At 44.0% G+C, this 18,664-nt stretch overlaps 2 protein-coding genes and 1 non-coding gene across 4 annotated transcripts; 2 read left to right on the top strand and 1 right to left on the bottom strand.

Annotated features, from left to right (window-relative positions):
• Window positions 1–831: 831 nt before the first annotated feature.
• brat1 (BRCA1-associated ATM activator 1) lies at window positions 832–7,367 on the bottom strand. Of its 2 annotated transcripts, none has more exons than XM_078291002.1 (12): window positions 6,895–7,367; window positions 6,473–6,621; window positions 6,181–6,328; window positions 5,484–5,961; window positions 5,243–5,368; window positions 4,966–5,057; window positions 4,756–4,859; window positions 4,408–4,594; window positions 4,205–4,278; window positions 3,655–3,739; window positions 3,241–3,518; window positions 832–2,240 (listed from the first exon to the last, which is right to left on the bottom strand). In XM_078291002.1, exons 1-12 carry the CDS (start codon window positions 7,064–7,066, stop codon window positions 1,296–1,298), a joined length of 2,838 nt encoding a protein of 945 aa, XP_078147128.1. In that variant the 5' UTR covers window positions 7,067–7,367; the 3' UTR covers window positions 832–1,295. The 2 variants fall into 2 exon arrangements, with proteins under 2 accessions (XP_078147128.1, XP_078147124.1); XM_078290998.1 differs by having other exon boundaries at window positions 4,756–4,862.
• Window positions 7,368–7,505: 138 nt separating this feature from the next.
• eif3ba (eukaryotic translation initiation factor 3, subunit Ba) lies at window positions 7,506–17,026 on the top strand. The gene is made up of 19 exons (XM_071914468.2): window positions 7,506–7,713; window positions 8,670–8,862; window positions 8,970–9,089; window positions 9,182–9,239; window positions 9,458–9,586; window positions 9,713–9,870; window positions 11,155–11,286; window positions 11,515–11,581; window positions 11,662–11,708; window positions 11,842–12,052; window positions 12,152–12,224; window positions 12,324–12,446; window positions 12,540–12,618; window positions 12,853–12,991; window positions 13,218–13,343; window positions 13,594–13,671; window positions 14,096–14,204; window positions 14,300–14,412; window positions 16,472–17,026. Exons 1-18 carry the CDS (start codon window positions 7,614–7,616, stop codon window positions 14,398–14,400), a joined length of 2,043 nt encoding a protein of 680 aa, XP_071770569.1. The 5' UTR covers window positions 7,506–7,613; the 3' UTR covers window positions 14,401–14,412; window positions 16,472–17,026.
• On the top strand, window positions 13,375–13,462 carry LOC139923698 (small nucleolar RNA SNORD60). The gene has a single exon (XR_011785203.1). It is a non-coding gene; the product is annotated as a small nucleolar RNA SNORD60 (small nucleolar RNA).
• Window positions 17,027–18,664: the final 1,638 nt, after the last annotated feature.

Here is an 18,664-nt window from a genome sequence, read left to right on the forward strand (position 1 = left end):
GTGTTTGGGCAGTCGCTGACATTCTGCTCATTAGTTAATGAGGAAAGCTTTGTGTGCGCATGTGTCTCTCTGTTCTTCCATGTGACCGAGTTAGTGAGTGTGTGAACACGTGGAGACGGCAACTGCCCCCTCCATCCAGTATCTAAACACTTACCACACCGGGGCCTTGATAAAGCACTGCCACTAAGGAAATCAGTAAAGCAGAAGGTAGAAAAGAGAGATGGGAGAAGAAGGAAAATAACTAGAGCGAAATGACCTGCAGCATGAATGGCCCCTAACAAGTCAAGTCAACTAACATCTATTCCAGTTAGTTAGTTCCAGTTGATTCAGTTGCTCTCTATTTAACAGTTAAATTAACAGCTGATCATGAAAACAAAGGAAATTTCAAGAAAAACTGACTGATAATATAGTGCGGCAAAGGAGCTACACCATGAAATCGATAGGCCTAAAATACTTAGTATTTTATCAACGCCATCCTATCTTCAGCAGCTACAAACATGGAGATAACTGAGACAACTTTCAAATTTCTTTCTGTGAAGATCATACTGATAACTTCTCTTTGTAAGTGTAATGCAGTTATGTGAAGTTAATATCAAGAGCAAATTAATTACCATAGTCCAAAATCTAGCACAGTTAAACAATGCGATACGCAATGTCGACACAACAGCACGTACGGGAGAAGGGGGTGGAGGGGTGGTGGGTCCCATGGCTCAGTACCCGTTCCTTCAATGGATAATGGATAAGCAAAGAAATGACACTAATTTCAGAAACATTAAATTTAATCTTTATTTTACAACAATTGTTAGACTTAAGTGTCCAAAATCAACTGCACTTTGTAAAAGACAGAGCAGGCATTTTCTCTGTTTATGTATAGAAAATTAGATGGACAATCAAGGACAGCCCAATCAATATTTGTGAGCGTGAACAATTGTGTAAGAAACCAGAAAACGAAGACTGTGATGTCATCAAGCTCCAGATAGCCTCTCATGTTCCCAAATGCTGACTGGACTGTCCTGGACTATAGGAATAACATACATGTAAGAATCCTTAAAATCACCGTTAATCCTCTTTGGCTCAAATAACTAAAATATCAAATCAACATATAGTCAAATGACACTTTGGCCATGCGCCCTGAGTGAACAGTGTAGAGTTAATCACTAATAACAAACTCTTCTACATGTAGCAGTGCTGTCCAATTGAATAGTTCAGTAGGGCAGAAACCATTATTCACTGCATATCAATTTACAGTAAATTCCATGAGAAACAGAGACTTCAAAAAGCAGTGTGTGTGTGTGTCAGTAGCAGTCAACTATGACCTCTTGCCCCGGCTGCGCATCTGGATGAGTGTGTGTGTGACTAGCGGTCAGTATGTCCTGGAGCAGAGAGAGGGGAGAGTTGTGGACGTGGTCGCTACTTTGAGTCAGGACGGCCAGCCTCTCGTCTAAACCCAGACACCTCAACGCCTCACACACACCAACACACACACTGTCGTCTCCCTCGCTCGCACTCGCCTCTCTCACCGTATCGCATTCCTCGGAATCAGCCTTGCCTGGCCTATCAAAACCGTGCATCCTCTCCCGCCTACTGGTCCAATCACATTTCTCCTCCAGGTTCCTTCTGATCTCCCGTCCCCAGCCCCACCCCTGCAGTTCACAGGACACCCTGGCGGCTGTTGCCAGGGCAACAGTGGTGTCCAGAGCCCCTAGCGACAGGGGGCAGATTGTCTCTCTGAGTGTTATCAGCAGGCGACAGGCCTTCAGAGCCACCGGTCGATCACAGTCAACCAGACCGCTCAACAATGCGGAGACTACCCCCTGCTCTACCAGGCCGTACAACACACTGGCCAAGTCTGCCTCTCTGTGGTCTGTGTGTGTCTGTCCAAGAGTCCGTGTATCGGAGTGTGTGTGTGGCGCGTAGGCCTGGTCAGAGCCCACGGCATAGGGGTGCGGCAGGTACGTCGAACTCGACCCGGACCCCCGGTGACCTGGAAGCGTTTTGTCCAGCAGCAGCTCAGCCAGCTCCAGCGTGTGAACCTTGACCTCCCAGTCCAGATCAGCGCTGCCTTGTGCGAGGACGGAACGCACGGACTTCATCAGGAGGGAGGAAGAGGCGGACGGTGACGGAGGCGTGTTTGACGAACACGAAGAGAACCAGGCGATGAAGTATTGGAGGACCGCTCTCCTGGCGAAGCCCTCTGTGTCCGCGGAGAGAATGTCCAGCAGCCTGCTCACTATGTCAGTCTGGAGGGAAGTTTACACACAGACACACAGACATTAGCAGTGTCGATAACAGTCGCATGTTTTCATATTAGTGTTTGCCATTGTGTTTAATCAGGGGAAGGAACCGGTTTGGGGAACCAAAATGAAAACTGATAAAGAACAAAACTTTTGGTGGAATAGAAACATAACCAGGAACGAAGGTGAATTTAAATGTTCCAGAACGTAACCTTTAACATTGAGGCGAGGAAACCGGTTCATTCTTTCATTCGTTTTCTTTTTTTGGTTTCTTTTTGTTACAATACTCATCATTATCCTATTTTGTTGTCAAAATGATCCCATTCACTAGGTTTTGCTGCTGCCTCTTCTCTCTGCCATAGGTCTGTACTTGTGTGCCAGTTATTCACACCCATCCCTCCCGCTCTCCACTCTCCACGCAAAAAATCCACAAATGCATCAGGTCAGTCCTCCGACTCCTCTTCTGTCCTGACAACTGCACATGCACACTGAACTTGTCTGAGACCTTGACCATGAGAAGTTAATTATTGTCAAAAGAATGAATGATGATTACACACAAAACACCCTTGATGCGCTGCCATGTAAGCTTTTCCAATGGGAAATTTGTAATATCTAGTTCACATGGCCTAGAAGGAAATTAAAAAGAACACTATGAACCGGTTCTTGGTTTTGTTCCAACTGTTTCAGAACTTTAATTTATAGGTTGGAATGTTTGAACCGAAACAAAGAAATACTGTTATGTTCAGAATGATCGAATAGCAAAATAGTTTGGGTCCCTTCCTGTTTTTAATGAATTGAATTTAACTTGTTTAAGATCATTTATATACTGAATAGCTTTCATAACCTGAGAGTCAGCGGTTAAAAAACAAAACAAAAACCACATCATTTTCAGTCTGAAAATAAGGTGGTATTTCTCATTTCCAGGAAAGTGTAAGGTTTTGCTGGTAGTGAAATGCTATAATTATCATTAACTGGAATGATTCTGTCCAGATGCCCGGCTGCCTACCTGCTCCTGTGTGACTGCTGCCCCCTGCTGCCAGCTGGGTGCCAGCGTCTGTGCCAGTGCAGAGATAGTGCTGGCTCTCACATAACTCTCTGGATCAGACAGCGCCTCTGTGAGGAGAGGAGTGGTACTGCAGCCCAGCAGAGCCTCACACACGTTCAATTCCTGGGCCGATTTTGGAAAGATAGACACACCTGCCAGCTGACCCAGAAACTCCACAGTTGAGTCTCTAACCTCCCAGCGCATGTCACACACACGTTTCTTCACTACTTCGAGTAGATCTGATGAACACACACAAACACATATATGTTAACACAGCATATAGCCAGAAACAATGCAGGGTCTGGTCTGTATCTGGATTAATCATGCAGGAGAGTGTACACCAGCTGTAATGAGGAGGCTGCTGGTGAACACTACCTTGTCTGAGCTGGTCTCTCATAGAGGAGAGATCTGTACACACACCCATCCACTTCACTAAGGCCTGGTAGCACTTCTGTAGAACCTGAAACACAGAGACACGGCCATTTCAACAACATATGACAACATGAGATAACTGATAATTTACTGTTGTTGTTTTTTAGCTAAGGCTGCTAACCCTCCCAGACTGGTTAGAAGACTCAGACTGTAATCACTCAATGTTACTCTAACTGTGTGACTTTTAATGAGGAGTAGTCAATATGGTAGAGTTGTTTGGTGGTTATAAGGACTGTCCTGTGACCAGAGAGACACAGGTTTGATCCCTGCTTAAGCCAATGTGTACACCCCTGTCTAACAAACTACTAATTACACTGTGTGTACTAAAGCTATAAAAATAAAATTGCTCAGAAAAGAGGTGAAGAGGTGTCTTCACTTTAAATAGGTTAAGACAGTCGGTCTCATATTCTGTACTGCCTTCTGCTAACTCTCACACACACACACACACACACACACACACACACACACACACACACACACACACACAACTTACAGTAGGGTCAGAGTCAGGATTGTGCAGATATTGTATCAGAACTGTGAACACCTCACTCATCTTCTCCTTTGCTCCTGAAAAACACACAAGATGCTCACATATATATTTGGAAGCTGTATTACATGTATTTCACACACTCTCTCTCTCTCTCTCTCTCACACACACACACACACACACACACACACACACACACTGAGCTTTACCTGGGCTGGTGCTAAGAGCTGTCAGAGCCTCTAGACCACATTTCTGAACCTTGCCACAGCCAATGACATTCCTGCATGCCTTACTAGAGCCAATCGATGGCGAGGGGGCGTGGCCACTGCAGATCCTTAGCAGTGACAGAACTGCAGTGACGATTAAAACTGGAGGACAGGGGAGGAAGTCGGGAGGCTGAGAGAGAGAGAGAGAGAGAGAGAGAGAGAGAGAGAGAGAGAGAGAGAGAGAGAGAGAGAGAGAGAGAGAGAGAGAGAGAGAGACAGTAATGCTAGACTGTACATAAGAAATACAGTCTGTATCCTCTCCACTATTCTCTATTGTCTCTACTGTCTCACCATGAGTGTGATCTGCGGTGTGTTCGTCAGACAGACACAGATCATGGAGATACAGGAGGTTTTACTCTTCAGTTGTTCTACCACCGAAATCTGCTGTTCTTCTGCTGCTGGAACAGAAAATACATTCAGTCATAAAGATATTAAAAACTGCTCAAGCACTTCAAAAAATTGAACTCTTTGTTTGTATGTATGTATATGTGTGTGTGTTACCTGCAGTGTGTGTGTTCAATAGAGTCTGACCAGTGATAATGTCAAGGGCTAGTAGTAGTATTCCCACAGCCTTGGCTGTATGGACAATGTCACTAGACAGAGACACAAAGAAGAAAACAACACCGATTATGTCAGATGATGGGAATGGATAAATGAATAGTTTGCTGAAATACTGTTGACGGTAAGCAGAGCATCTATAAAAGGAAGGTGAGGGTGAGCCCATGCTCTGTGAATGGGTCTGTAACAGTGTGAAGTCTTGCTGGCAGCGGATGCTTACCGGTGGCCTCTGCGGAGAACGGCTGCTGCTGCGGGAATGAGGTCAGAGGGTTTGTTGGTATCCAACATGGATGACAGAAGGCGGCTGACTGTCTGGTCTGGGACGTGTTCATCAGTACCGGAGCAGCTGAAGAGGGACATGGAGAGACTTTTAAGACTGAACGCACTTTCCATTTTCAGAATGCAATTCTCCATCTTTCTGTTCCCATAATGTATACGCAGAAGCAGTTATGTCAGTCTACCTGTATGCAGCCAGGAGGACGTCCATTAGAGGCAGTGTGAGCTGACTGTAGCCTGCTGTCACCAGAGCCTCCAGAGAGCCTGGGACCGTCCTGAGCAGCGTGTCCCGAAGAGGAGGTCCGGCCTGGGCCAGGAGCAGGGCCAGCAGCCTGAGGCTCTGGAGGCTCTGATGGAGTTGTGCATTGTCCTTGGGAACCAGCGACACCTTAAGGTACTCTGAGATTGCTATGGTGACAGCAACGTACTCAGGGCTGGTTTCCATGGTGACGGCCAGATGTTCTATGTCTGTGTCCATAGCAACGGGTGCTTTGATGCAGGCATGTGTCTTCACTTCATTCTTCTCTTTCTTCTCCATGCCGTTACATCCTTCAGATGAGACGGGCTGAAAAAAGACCAGGATGTGGGCAAGCACTTGATTGGCGGCTGAGGCAACAAATAGACTTGCGTCTGTCTGGAGTTGTAGGAGGGGCTTAGTGAGATCTGGGGAGTGAGGGAAGACAATGATGTGTCAGAATTACAGACATGACGTGGTATAATACTGAGTCTGAACTATTAAAAGGAAATGGGAAGACCTAATGTCTTTATCCCTCAATATTGCCTGCCTCCGGCTTATCAGATTGTTTTATTAAGATACAATAAGTGAGGAGAGAGGGTGTCCTACTCTCTAACACAGTAATATGAGCAATACAAGAGGGGCACCTGCTTCAACCAGGAAGTGGAGAGCCTTTGGGTGCTGCAGCATGCTCTTTAAGCCCTGGATCCAGCCAATCCGTATGCAGGGATCCTCCCAGAGCCCTGCTTCCTGCCAATGCTGAATGTCGTAGACCCGGCCCAGGATGGAGCGCTCCTACAGGGAGACAACACCAAAATTAGGCTGTGCTCAGTGTCTAACTAATCACAGTCAGTGTGGGTTGGTTTGAGAATTGACAATTTAGTGAAATAATGAGTTGGTGTTGTGTGACCTGTTACAGACAGGTGTTGTGAGTCCTACCTGCAGCATTTTAAAGCTGTCCTCAGTGGCAGCCATTAATCCAGCGAGTCTGAGGGTGAAGGAGAGGACACTGGGGTCTGAAGCCGTGTTGTAAATCACAGTGGATACGAATTCAAGCAGACATGGGCAGGCCTCCAGCAGAGATCCTCCTTGATCAGGAGAAAAGGTGAAAACATGTGAGACAGTGGTAGAGATTTAATATGTCAGACCAGTCAGCATACATTTCATAAATAGCTGTTCATAGCTGTTCAATACACTTTAACTCCAAGACCTAAAAACTACATCCTACTATCTCATGTGAAATGAACTACTTTGCAAACAAAGAAAGAAAGAAAGAAAGAAAGAGAGGAAGGAAGGAAGGAATGAAAGCAGGGAAGGCAGGAAGGATGAAAGATGACCAAACTATCAGGTCCAGTACTAACCCTCCTTGGTGAGCCCTGTGAACCAGTCCAGCAGTTTCTCCAAGCTAGTGTCATCGGGCAGAGACTTCCCCGAGCCCGCCAGGACCTCACACACACGGGGCAGCAGCGCCGCACACTCCCTGTCCATGGTGCTGATAGGTGTGGGCATGTTAAAAGCCTTCACAATGTACATTGATTGCAATGCTAGCTAAGTCAACTGTTATGCTCATAACTCATATTTATTGCTAGTTAGACTGATCCTGACAGACAGACGAATCCTGACTCACATAGCTGGAAATTAAAGAACCCAGTTCTGTGGTATCAAATCAGAGGAGATAAAATATTAGACAAAATGTAATTTTTTACTTTGTAGTTTCACTAAATGTCCGTCTCGCGGGAAATAGTTTCGGATCTGCCGGTGCGTGGCTTCCTCCTTAGCGCCGTGGACTAGTGAAGGTCGTAAAAAAGATGGTAACTGCAACTTTTCTCTGATCTGTCACCGTGCGGATAGACTACGTTAAACGTATTGACCCCTCGTGCAGCCGGTCGCCATGTTTTACAACACATACCTCACTACAGCGGTGCCGGGGGATGCGCGCAAATTCCGGTTTTACATTTCCGTCACCTCGTCCATTTTCACGTAATCGCACATGGTGCCGCACCGGCCGCGAACCGCCAGCCTCCTAAATTTTCGGACTTAGCTCCTTTGTGGCGAGAAATTCGCTTCTAACTCGTGTTAAATGCAAGATACGGTGGATATGGCGGACGACCCCGAGTATGAAGAAGAGGAGCCCTCCTTCAGCGACCCGGAGGACTTCGACGATGACGTCGAAGATGAGGGTGAGCGCAGGAAAGACGCCGGCTTCCCGGCCTGCTGCTAGCCGTGGTGCTAACGGAGCCAGCGGTAACCCCGGCGGTGCTAGCAAGAAGCTAACTAGCTTGTCAGTTTGCTTGCCAGGACTTCGAATCTGAATAACTGCAAGTCATTTAGTGTTAGTCAGTTAATGTTCTCTTATAATAATTGCTAAGATTGCGAGAAGCTGAATCCTTTTCCTTAAGTTTATCCCCAACATCAGCCAACTAACACAATCCGTTTCACTCCCCACCCACCCAGACTACAGACATCCATTCACTGTGGGGTTGTCGCTTTCTTTTTTGCAAATGGCGCAACAGTGAGCTGACTAGTAGCACACGTTTTTTGTCGCTAGAAAATAGCTGGATGGGGCAGGACTGCAACCCAGCAGTCTACAGTTTGCATGAAGCAGCTGTTATCTTTAACGTGTCAATGTAGCCCTAACCCAGGGTTGTGGGAATCTGTTCTGCAACGCCTCTCAGTTCTGCAGTTGTCAGATAAAAACTGGCACCTCATTTTTAGCATAATCATCTCCCATAGGATGCCAGGGAACTAAGACATCGTTTCCAAAGTGGGGTCCAGGGACCTCCAGGGGTTCCCCAGCAAAAGGAGCAATAGTTTAATTTCACCCTTATTTCACTCTTTTTAAAGTTGGCTCAGAAAGATAAGGGATAAAGATGACTATTTTCATCATAGGTTTTAGTGTACCAACTGTTACCTCCCCACCTGCAGTATAGACAGTTAAGTAATTTTATATAAACTCATATCTATCAACAAAATCCTCCTGGATGTGGTTCCTTGGAACAAAATCTTGTGAAATGGGGTCAGTGATGATGCATTTTGATTTGAGGCTCCTTGGGGCATGAAAACATTTAGGAACCCTTGGGCTAACGCACACATCAGACAAGTGACCTCTGCTGCTCTCCCCTCCTTCTCTCTTCAGAGCTTCTGGGTGACATTCTGAGGGAGAAGCCCCAGGAGGCTGACGGTATAGACTCGGTGGTGGTGGTGGACAACGTCCCCCAGGTCGGCCCAGAGCGTCTGGAGAAGCTCAAGAACGTCATACACAAGATTTTCTCCAAGTTTGGCAAGATCACCAATGAGTTCTACCCGGAGGCTGATGGCATGACCAAAGGGTAAGACCGTGTCGTCCTGTGGATGTGTTTTGGTCCCTACTCTGTTGTGTCAGTATACTGCATCCATGTTGCATTTTAGGTAAATAACAGTCCTATTTTCCACATAGATACATCTTCCTGGAGTATGCTGCTCCCACCCAGGCTCTGGAGGCTGTAAAGAACGCCGATGGATACAAACTGGACAAACAACACACGTTCAGGGTCAACGTCTTCACTGACTTTGACAAGTAAGTCTGGGATGTCTGATGTCAGAAACGTGATGCGTTTGACAACAAATATGTGTGAGACATGTCTGATTTTGTGTGTTTGTTTCCTCCAGGTACATGAACATTAGTGATGAGTGGGAAACTCCAGAGAAGCAGCCTTTCAAGGACTTTGTGAGTGTTTCCAACATGGATACCACAGTAAAATACAGCTTTACTATAATCTCTTCTAACCACCAATTAGGCTAGACCTCAGCAAAAAATTAAGTTTTGATCAGCTAAGCAATCCCTACTTAACCACAAGATTCACCATTACATATCAATAGAACAGAAAATATGCCATATGGTCCAGGCTCCATTAACTTTGTGTGTGTCTCTGTCTGTCTGTCCAGGGTAATATGCGCCATTGGATTGAGGACCCAGACTGCCGGGACCAGTACAGTGTGATTTACGAATCAGGAGAGAGGACTGCCATTTTCTCCAATGATGCCAAGGAGCCAATCACAGTCGAGGAGAGAGCGGTGAGTACTTGACTCACTGGTCAGTGAGAGAAATGCAGAGCTGATGGGGTGAGAGGGATGGTTCATATTAAATGTAGTTGGCTTTCAGACTGATTGTGTGTGTATGTGTCTGATGTGTGTCTGCAGCGCTGGACAGAGACGTACGTGCGCTGGTCTCCTAAAGGGACCTACCTGGCCACCTTCCACCAGCGTGGCATTGCATTGTGGGGCGGTGAGAAGTTCAAACAGATCCAGAGGTTCAGCCACCAGGGCGTGTCCCTCATCGACTTCTCACCATGCGAGAGGTAAGCAACATTGCTGATTCGCAGTATTAGTGGACACTTGGTAGGCTTAGTAGCTACGCAATAATGTGCAGTCGTCCATTCAGAGAATTCAAGGTTTTTCCTGGTTCAAAATAAGGCAAAGTTGGTAACTCAGCTTTTCTGCAGGCATACAAATGCATGTATGTGCCCTCGTCTGGCCCACACTCACCCCTGTTGTAGTTGTCAGTAAATCTGTAACTCTACGGTTGCTTATATAAGGACTACTAATATGGTATTCAGAATTATGTCTCTAATTATTAAATCTCTGGGGGCAGCCTCTCCTGGGAGAAAATATTAAAAGCAAAATGTAGCAATCTGATGCAGAGAGAAATGGGTCTAAATGAAGCAGCATAGTAATACTATATATCATCATATTGTAGTGTGCTGTCTGTCTTATCTGTTGCTGTTTCAACAACTTTCTTTGTCTCTGTCCTCCTCTCCACTCTCTTGTTCAGTTCAGGATGTGCAAAAGATAAACAGAGACAGTTATTGACGAATAGGCCTATATAAATCTTTAAGATATACAGTATGTGCTAATCACTCCTCATCTATCACTTCACTGTAAAAAAAAACCGGATTAAATCTTATCCAAAACTCACTAAGTTATATTTAATCAAATGTTGTGCCTCTACATAGTCTATTAACTTATAATGTTATTACAACATAATAAGATACTTTTGTTTGTTGGATATGGAAACTTAACTTTAAGCATAGCTTATTTTAAGAAGCAAATGATTTCACCTCACCTTCTGATAGAAAGCTGTTTTTTTTCCGTTCTGCATCATAGCTGTAGTAACAGAGATCATTATGCAGTGGAAAAGACTAATCCATTCTGAATGGTTGGGGGAGTCATTAGGAAAATATATATGTACAAATTTGTAAATTTTCTTTTACAAATTTTCTTTTACCAATCTTAGCACATATCCTACCTATCATCTTCTTTTATGGGGGAAAAAAAGATAGATTGATCGATATATATCCTGCCTTGTCTTTTCCTGACATTGTGTTTTCTGGCTTTACCTTGCCTCCTCTGACCTAGACCCAGGACTGACCTATTAAAATCATGCATAATTTATTCCTTTGATGTTACTCAAATTACATGACAGTGATTGGCAGAGCCCTCCTACCAAATACACACACAGACACACCAAGTGTAGACACACAAGCTGGATTTGTGCCCTGGGGCACGTATATCGACGTACCCACAGGCTGATTTACGTCACGTCAGCTGTCTGAAGCTTCATGCATGGTTGTGTTTGCTTCCAGGTATGTTGTGACCTTCAGTCCACTGATGGACACCAAGGAGGACCCCCAGGCCATCATCATCTGGGACATTCTGACCGGACAGAAGAAGAGAGGCTTCCACTGCGAGAGCTCTGCACACTGGCCCATCTTCAAGTCAGTACACTATACTTTTTTTCTGTCTTTCTCCTTAAAATCCTCATCTTTTGTGTCTTCAAATCAGTTATGTGATGGATAGAATGTTGTTTTGATGTTTGTTGCTTCTGTAGTGTGTGGTCACCTCTTTTGATCTTCAAATCAGTATGTTATGGATACAATGTTGCTTTGATGTTTGTCGCTTCTGTAGTGTATGGCTGTGTTGTAATGGTAAATCTTTGTTCTCAGATGGAGCCATGATGGGAAGTTCTTTGCCAGGATGACCCAGGACACACTGAGCATCTATGAGACTCCAGTAAGTCATCGTACTAAACACATGCTTGTATTTATGTGTTGTGCACAACTGAGACTAAAACCATGCTTCTTCTCCTCTAGTCTATGGGCTTGCTTGACAAGAAGAGTCTCAAGATTAGTGGCATCAAGTAAGTCTATCCTTAATAATATTACCCATTAATAATATCAACTCTAAAGATGTGTATTCTGTTGGCCATATGCTTTAAGTGGTAAGATAGCATTCTATATGGAGATTTTGATTTTATGCGTGTGTGTATGCAGGGACTTCTCATGGTCTCCCGGTGACAACATCATAGCATTCTGGGTGCCTGAGGACAAAGACATCCCAGCCAGAGTGACTCTGATGCAGATGCCTTCCCGTCAGGAGATCAGGGTCCGCAACCTCTTCAACGTTGTTGACTGCAAACTGCACTGGCAGAGGAATGGAGACTACCTCTGTGTCAAAGTGGACAGGACTCCAAAGGGAACACAGGTACAGAGGGAGAGAGAAAAGAGAGAGGGGAGAAAAACAAGGGAGACTTGACTATTAAAAATCGAAAGCTAAATTTTGTCTCTCGTGTGTGTCTGTCAGGGCGTGGTGACCAACTTTGAAATCTTCCGAATGAGAGAGAAACAGGTTCCTGTTGATGTGGTCGAGATGAAGGGTATGTACATATGCGTGTGCTCACACACTCACACACACAAAGTAACGCTCTTTTTTTCCCTTAGATCAAACCTAATCTACTGTGTTTTTGCCATTCCAGAAAGCATCATAGCGTTTGCATGGGAGCCCAATGGCAGTAAGTTTGCTGTTCTCCATGGAGAGTCTCCCAGAATCAACGCCTCCTTCTATCACGTCAAAAACAACGGCAAGATCGAGCTCATAAGTGAGTATGCTGCACAGACTCGTCGAGACAATGCTGCATCAGTCTAACACACCTGTTAAAACTTCACTGACTGTGGTGCTGTGTGTTTTACAGAGATGTTTGACAAACAGCAGGCCAACAGTATCTTCTGGAGCCCCCAGGGACAGTTTATGGTGCTGGCCGGACTCAGGAGGTCAGTTATACCTCTGTCTGTCTGTGTGTGTGTGTCTGTGTGTTGAGTGAGTGACAGACATAAAGAGAAACAGACACACTAAGCCACTTAATGACAAACTAAACTTTTCTGACACCTGATTCCAACTCTGAGGCTCACTATGCTGTATGTTTGCACTTGTGTGTGTTAAGGTCTTTTATTGAGGTTTGCCTTCATGTGTGTAACCCTCTCTTTTCTCTGTGTATGGCTTTGAAGTATGAATGGGGCCCTTGCCTTTGTGGACACGTCAGACTGCACCATGATGAACATAGCAGAGCACTACATGGCCTCTGATGTGGAGTGGGACCCGACCGGTCGCTATGTCGTCACCTCCGTCTCCTGGTGGAGCCACAAGGTACACACTGCTACATTTCCCCAACGACCCACACCCAGTACAGCAATGCGTGTTTTTCCCTTTCTTGACTAATTCAAACACTTATTTTGTGGAAAAATACACTGAACTTGACCCTTTCCACTCCCATGTCCTCTTCCCCACCTTGTTTGTATGTGTGTGTGTGTGTGTGTGTGTGTGTGTGTGTGTGTGTGTGTGTGTGTGTGTGTGTGTGTGTGTGTGTGTGTAGGTGGACAATGCCTACTGGCTGTGGACGTTCCAGGGCCGTCTTCTTCAGAAGAACAACAAGGACCGTTTCTGTCAGCTGCTGTGGAGGCCCCGACCTGCCACCCTGCTCAGCTCAGATCAGATCAAGGTGCCATTTTATTTAGATATGTGTGTGTTGGATCCAGTGGCAACAAACTAATGAACTTTTCTGACACCTTGTATGAGAGCTGAACTTCGGCTTCTGATACCAACTCTGATCTGAGGCTCAGAGCTACATCACCATGTTTATTTATGTGATAAAGATTTGATGCTGTATCAGTGATTTGATTTGATAACAGATTAGATTCGCTATCTGTCGCTGTGTGACCTTCTTGTAAATCTTGCTCTGTCTCTTGCAGATGATCAAAAAGGATCTCAAGAAATACTCCAAGATCTTTGAGCAGAAGGATCGTCTGAGCCAGTCCAAGGCTTCCAAGGTTAGACCCGTTCCATTTCTGTTACATCCCTGACTGTTTCATGCCGTTCAGATCTTCATCTTACCTGAGTTTAGTGGAGGTGGTTGGGAACCGTGCTCTTATGAGTACTTCGGCTGTTTGTAAGCATTCAGAAAAGCATTACATCTGGTGAATATATGTTTGTTTAGGCATGTTGTCTCTGATATTTTTGCTAGCTGACTGTCTCTAGGCCAGACAACTTGGCTAGAAACATATTGTAAGATGTGACAACAATAAATTGTGTCCTTGGGGGAGATTTACAAGCCTCCAAGCAGAACAAAGTGGTATCCTTGATGACTGAGTTTCCTTGATTAATGATTTCACATTTTTAGATATTTCAACAAGAGCTTAACACAAGATGCACTAAATGCAGCATGTGTATGTATTTGTGTGTATGTGTGAGTAGGAGCTGGTGGACAAGCGCAGGGCCATGATGGAGGAGTATCGTCGCTACAGGGAGGCGGCGGTGCAGACCCTCCAGGAACAGAAGAGCCTCCGCCTCGAACTCAGAGGAGGCATGACCTCTCACTTTTTACCTGCCACACCCCTGACCCTTCACTCCAAACTGGCTTCAAGTAAGAATATCACTGACATTTGTTTGTGTCTCCAGGAGTGGACACTGATGAGCTGGACAGTAATGTGGACGACTGGGAGGAGGAGACCATTGAGTTTTTTATCAACGAAGAAATCATTCCCCTCGGAGATCTGTAGTCCCATACGCAGGTAACACATGCACACACACACACACACACACACACACACACAGATGCAGACACACACAGGGTGGCCGCGGGTCCTTAAAAAGTCTTAAAATGTCTTAAATAGACATTTACTAATAAAAGGCCTTAAAAAGTATTAAATTGTCTTAAATTCAGATTGGATGAGTCTTAAATATGTTTTAGTCACGTCGTCACCGCGAGAATTTCCGGTATGTGCGCAATGCCCGATTTTTTGCATGTAGAGACAACAATAAAACATTTTCAACCAATCAAACTAAAGTTCTACAAAGGATGGGGTGGGAGAATTCGGTAGTTCACTGATTCACTGCAGTGATGACGTGTTGCTTGCTGAGGAACTGATGACAGAAGACCGGAGGAACCCGGTGCTATTTGACAAAGACCATCGCCTCTAAAAATGTTGAAAAGAAACGTGACATACCGGTCGGGAGCGGAAGAGCTTGGGATTAGCGGTAAGGCTGTTTACTGACTTGGAAGTTAGTTAACTCGATAACTTCTGCTAGCATGATGCTAAGAATATGGCATCATGTCTTGGCCAACCTGACTGCAAATGCGCTATTATCCTATGTTTTCAATATGACCGGGAGGTAACAACATGTGTCCCTCCAGTAGCCTGTTGAAACCGTTCAGCCACGGTGAAGTTACAGGTGTTTCTCTCAACATGGGCTACAGGAGACTTTACTCTTTGATCCACAGTAGATGTGGTGTGCGGAGTCTCCTACTGGTAAAGAAATGAACAGCTTCACTTGGTGGCCAATAGTACAATTAGCTCTCATATAAACAAAGCACAATAATGTAATGAAAGCGCCGTAAAAGAGCATTATTATCTGCCATCTCCTCTCTCTTTTGCGGCAATTCATGAACCCAAATCGGCGGTGTCGTTATTTACTTTAGAGAGCGAGTAAAATAAAAGCACGTCGTTAAAGTAATCATGCTCCATTTTTTCTCTGAATATTCTGCGCCGATATCGTTGTCTTGTGAACGCTTGAGCAATAGCATATCGTTATAGTTTAGAGTTATCTTTATAGTTGTCGCTCTAGGTGTGAATGGGCCTTAAATGTTCTCAGAATATTGTAATAATAAATATCATTTAGGACAACGATGATATTTTTGTGTTTTTTTTTCACATTAATAAACACATTTGGACAATGTTCTTAAACTCAACCAATTATTGTCATTTTACCTTACTGTTCATTTTGAACTGATATCAATGTGTTTACTTGGAAAGAGTATATTTTCACTTTTGGTGTGTATTTCCATCGCAAGTTTGGTCTTAAATTTCATTTAAAGTGGTATTAAAAAGTCTTAAATTTAACTTGTTTATACCTGTAGACACCCTGCACACAGTTGAATGTCCAACACACACTGGGATTCACTGGAACAATTTTGTCTCTTAAGCATGTTAATGTTTAGTCTACTGTCATACATTAACGTCCTGTCTGCACTGTAGGTGAGGTCCTATTATGTTTTGTTCTGCACCTAATGGTTCAATCTTACATTGTGTAACTGTATTGGAATGTGTCAGTACCACTTAACCAAGTGACATTCCTTGTGCACCCATTGTATTTGGCAAATACAAGTGATTCTTGTTCAGTCTACTCGCACACAAACATACAATAATGCACATTCAGTGACAACTTTACATAATCTGCACCTTCTTTTGGTATAACAAATGTCACATCAGGGAAGATTCAGAAAGCCTCTTTTATGGCTCTACCAGGAACCTGAATTGGGTTTTCAGTTCAGTTTTGACAACCAGTGTTGGTGCATAATTGTACCTTAGTGGTGAGGATGATGGATTGAAAAATCATATTCTGTCAGATGGGTAGGTGCCAGTGTACACTCTTAACTCCAATCAACTGGCCTAAGAGCAATATAGATTCTCACACATGTTGACTTGCATGGCGTGGCTCACGATCACAGCGGTACATATAAAAACTGTCCATTCCCATGTCTACGTAAATAACCCAAAATGTGAATAAATGCACAAACCGTACACATCTTTTAGATTTGTATTTAACCTATTGTTCTCTCCTTCTGATCAGTCCATCCGTGTGTGTGTGGAAGGAGGAGAGAAGAACTGTCACGTTGATTGGAGGAGGACGACGACCACGCTCTGAATCTTGGGATTCTTCACGAGTCTCAACATTCTACCTTGGTGACATCATCAAAGCACGCCTTGCGGATCAGCAGTTGCACCGAGAGACAAGAGAGCATACTTTGAATATTTTCTCTTTGTCTCTCATCATCCGCCCCATTTTTCTTCTGGCACTTGATATTTAATAATACTGCCTCCTGTTTCCTTTTCATTAATTGGAGTCACTCGCTCTCTTATCTCACCCCCAGTCTTATTGGGACTTCTTCTTCTTGGGGTTGTTTCTGAACTAGCCTCACTATGCTAGCGTGTTATCACGGGGGAGCAGAGAGTGCCATACCAGTGGGGGGTGGAGGTGTTGTGACCAAACAAGTAGCCTTGTTAGTTAGTGTGCTAAGGTGGCGCTACAGTGGCCTGTATCCTCCTCCTTTCAGACTAGGCCTCCACACAGGGAGGGGGTGTACTGTGGGAATAACTTTAAATAAACATTCAACTCAATACTAAATGTCCTACTGTTTGTTTTTTTGTTACAGAAGGAATCCTCAAACTTGCATAAACTGACTGGCATAAATAACCATTTACTAGCGCACAGCATCTGATGCAACCATCCACTAGCATAAAGGATGATTGCATATGTAGTGTATTATGTTTTTATAAAAATTATCAGATTTATGCATAGATTTTAATAGAATGCATTTTCCTGTGTAAATGAGATTTATCAACTGCCTTAGTCTTGTGTCTAGTTGAAGTATTCAAATCTTGCATATATTTACCTAATCTAGGTTCAAAATTCAACTTGGAAACATACCATTTCAGAATCACAAGCTGCAAACCTTAGACGAAGCGTCAAATGTCTAAAACAAACCTTGTACAGACATGTTTTATGCTTCTGAGGGCTTTGCGAGGCAGACCGTGGTATCTCTAGAGCAGGCTTATTGATGCTCAGTCACATGGCACATTCTTTTAAGGAGTGAACACTCCTCAAAGAGAACATTGCATCAAGTCCATCCCAGATGCGTGTGCTGCCAGATATCATACCTACCAAACGGGGTTCATTCAAGGTCAGCATTCGTATTCAAAATTAAGACTGACATTGCCTGCATGTCTGGGTCCAAAAGTCTCGCTTGAAACTGAAAAGGAGTCATTTATTTTTTGCTCTTTGAAAATTTGATTTTAAAGATGAATTGATCTGGATCAAATTGCTTCACTTCTCTCCTCTTGCAGCAGTAACTACCATTAACACTCAATCTCTCAATCAACACTTCCCCTGTAGGGATGAGGCAGGATTGCCTGTTCACCCCCCTCTTGTTTGCTGTAGCTTTTAGCTCTACATCTCCCTATATGCAGACAGTTTGCTCTTGGAGAATATGTTTTTAATCCAGCCTCATCCATCTATCACATTCTAAACACTTTAAATCTTTAAAAAAAGTTTCTGGGTTACAAGCCAAATTTACAAAAGACTAAATGTCACTAAATGCATAAGCAGATGCAGTTATGTTTTACCTTTTCCCCTTCAGGAAGGTCCAAGATAGTTTAAAATATTTGGGAATCGAGATCACATGCTGCTTCTCAGCTATGTTTCCAAAGAATTTTGTTCTTCTTAGACTTTGTAAGCATGCCATGAGGCCATGCGGTCCTCTCTGCTACTCTCATTAGCTGGACAGGTTAATCTTATTAAGATGGCAGTCTTAGCGTCCCTATCCTAATTAAGTCCTTTTTAATCTGCTTGATAAGAAGCCTATAATTTCTTTCATTAGAGGTGAACAAAACCAGCCTGATCAGTAAGACTTCTCTTCAGATACTAAAGTATTCTGGTGGTCCGGCTTGAACTAACTTCCATTATTACAATTGGGCATTTAATATTTATAAGCTGCTTGATAGAGAAATACACCAAGGTTCAGTTAAGAGTGCTCACTGTGCCAGCACCACCTAGGTGCATTAGTCTGGCCTTGCCTCTCACTAATAGAAATGTGAGCTCAAATGTAGTAGTCCCTCCAGGTTTTGTAAACAAATGCTGTTTGTTGTGTGTGTGTTTAAGGAACTGTGTTCTGTAGTTAATCAGACCAGTCATTCCTATACATTCTCTCAGTGAGTGCGAACAAACAGTGGAAACAACAGTGAAATCACACTATTCCTAATTTTG

This window comes from Centroberyx gerrardi, chromosome 3, assembly GCF_048128805.1.
Source record: "Centroberyx gerrardi isolate f3 chromosome 3, fCenGer3.hap1.cur.20231027, whole genome shotgun sequence".
Lineage (NCBI taxonomy): Eukaryota > Metazoa > Chordata > Actinopteri > Beryciformes > Berycidae > Centroberyx > Centroberyx gerrardi.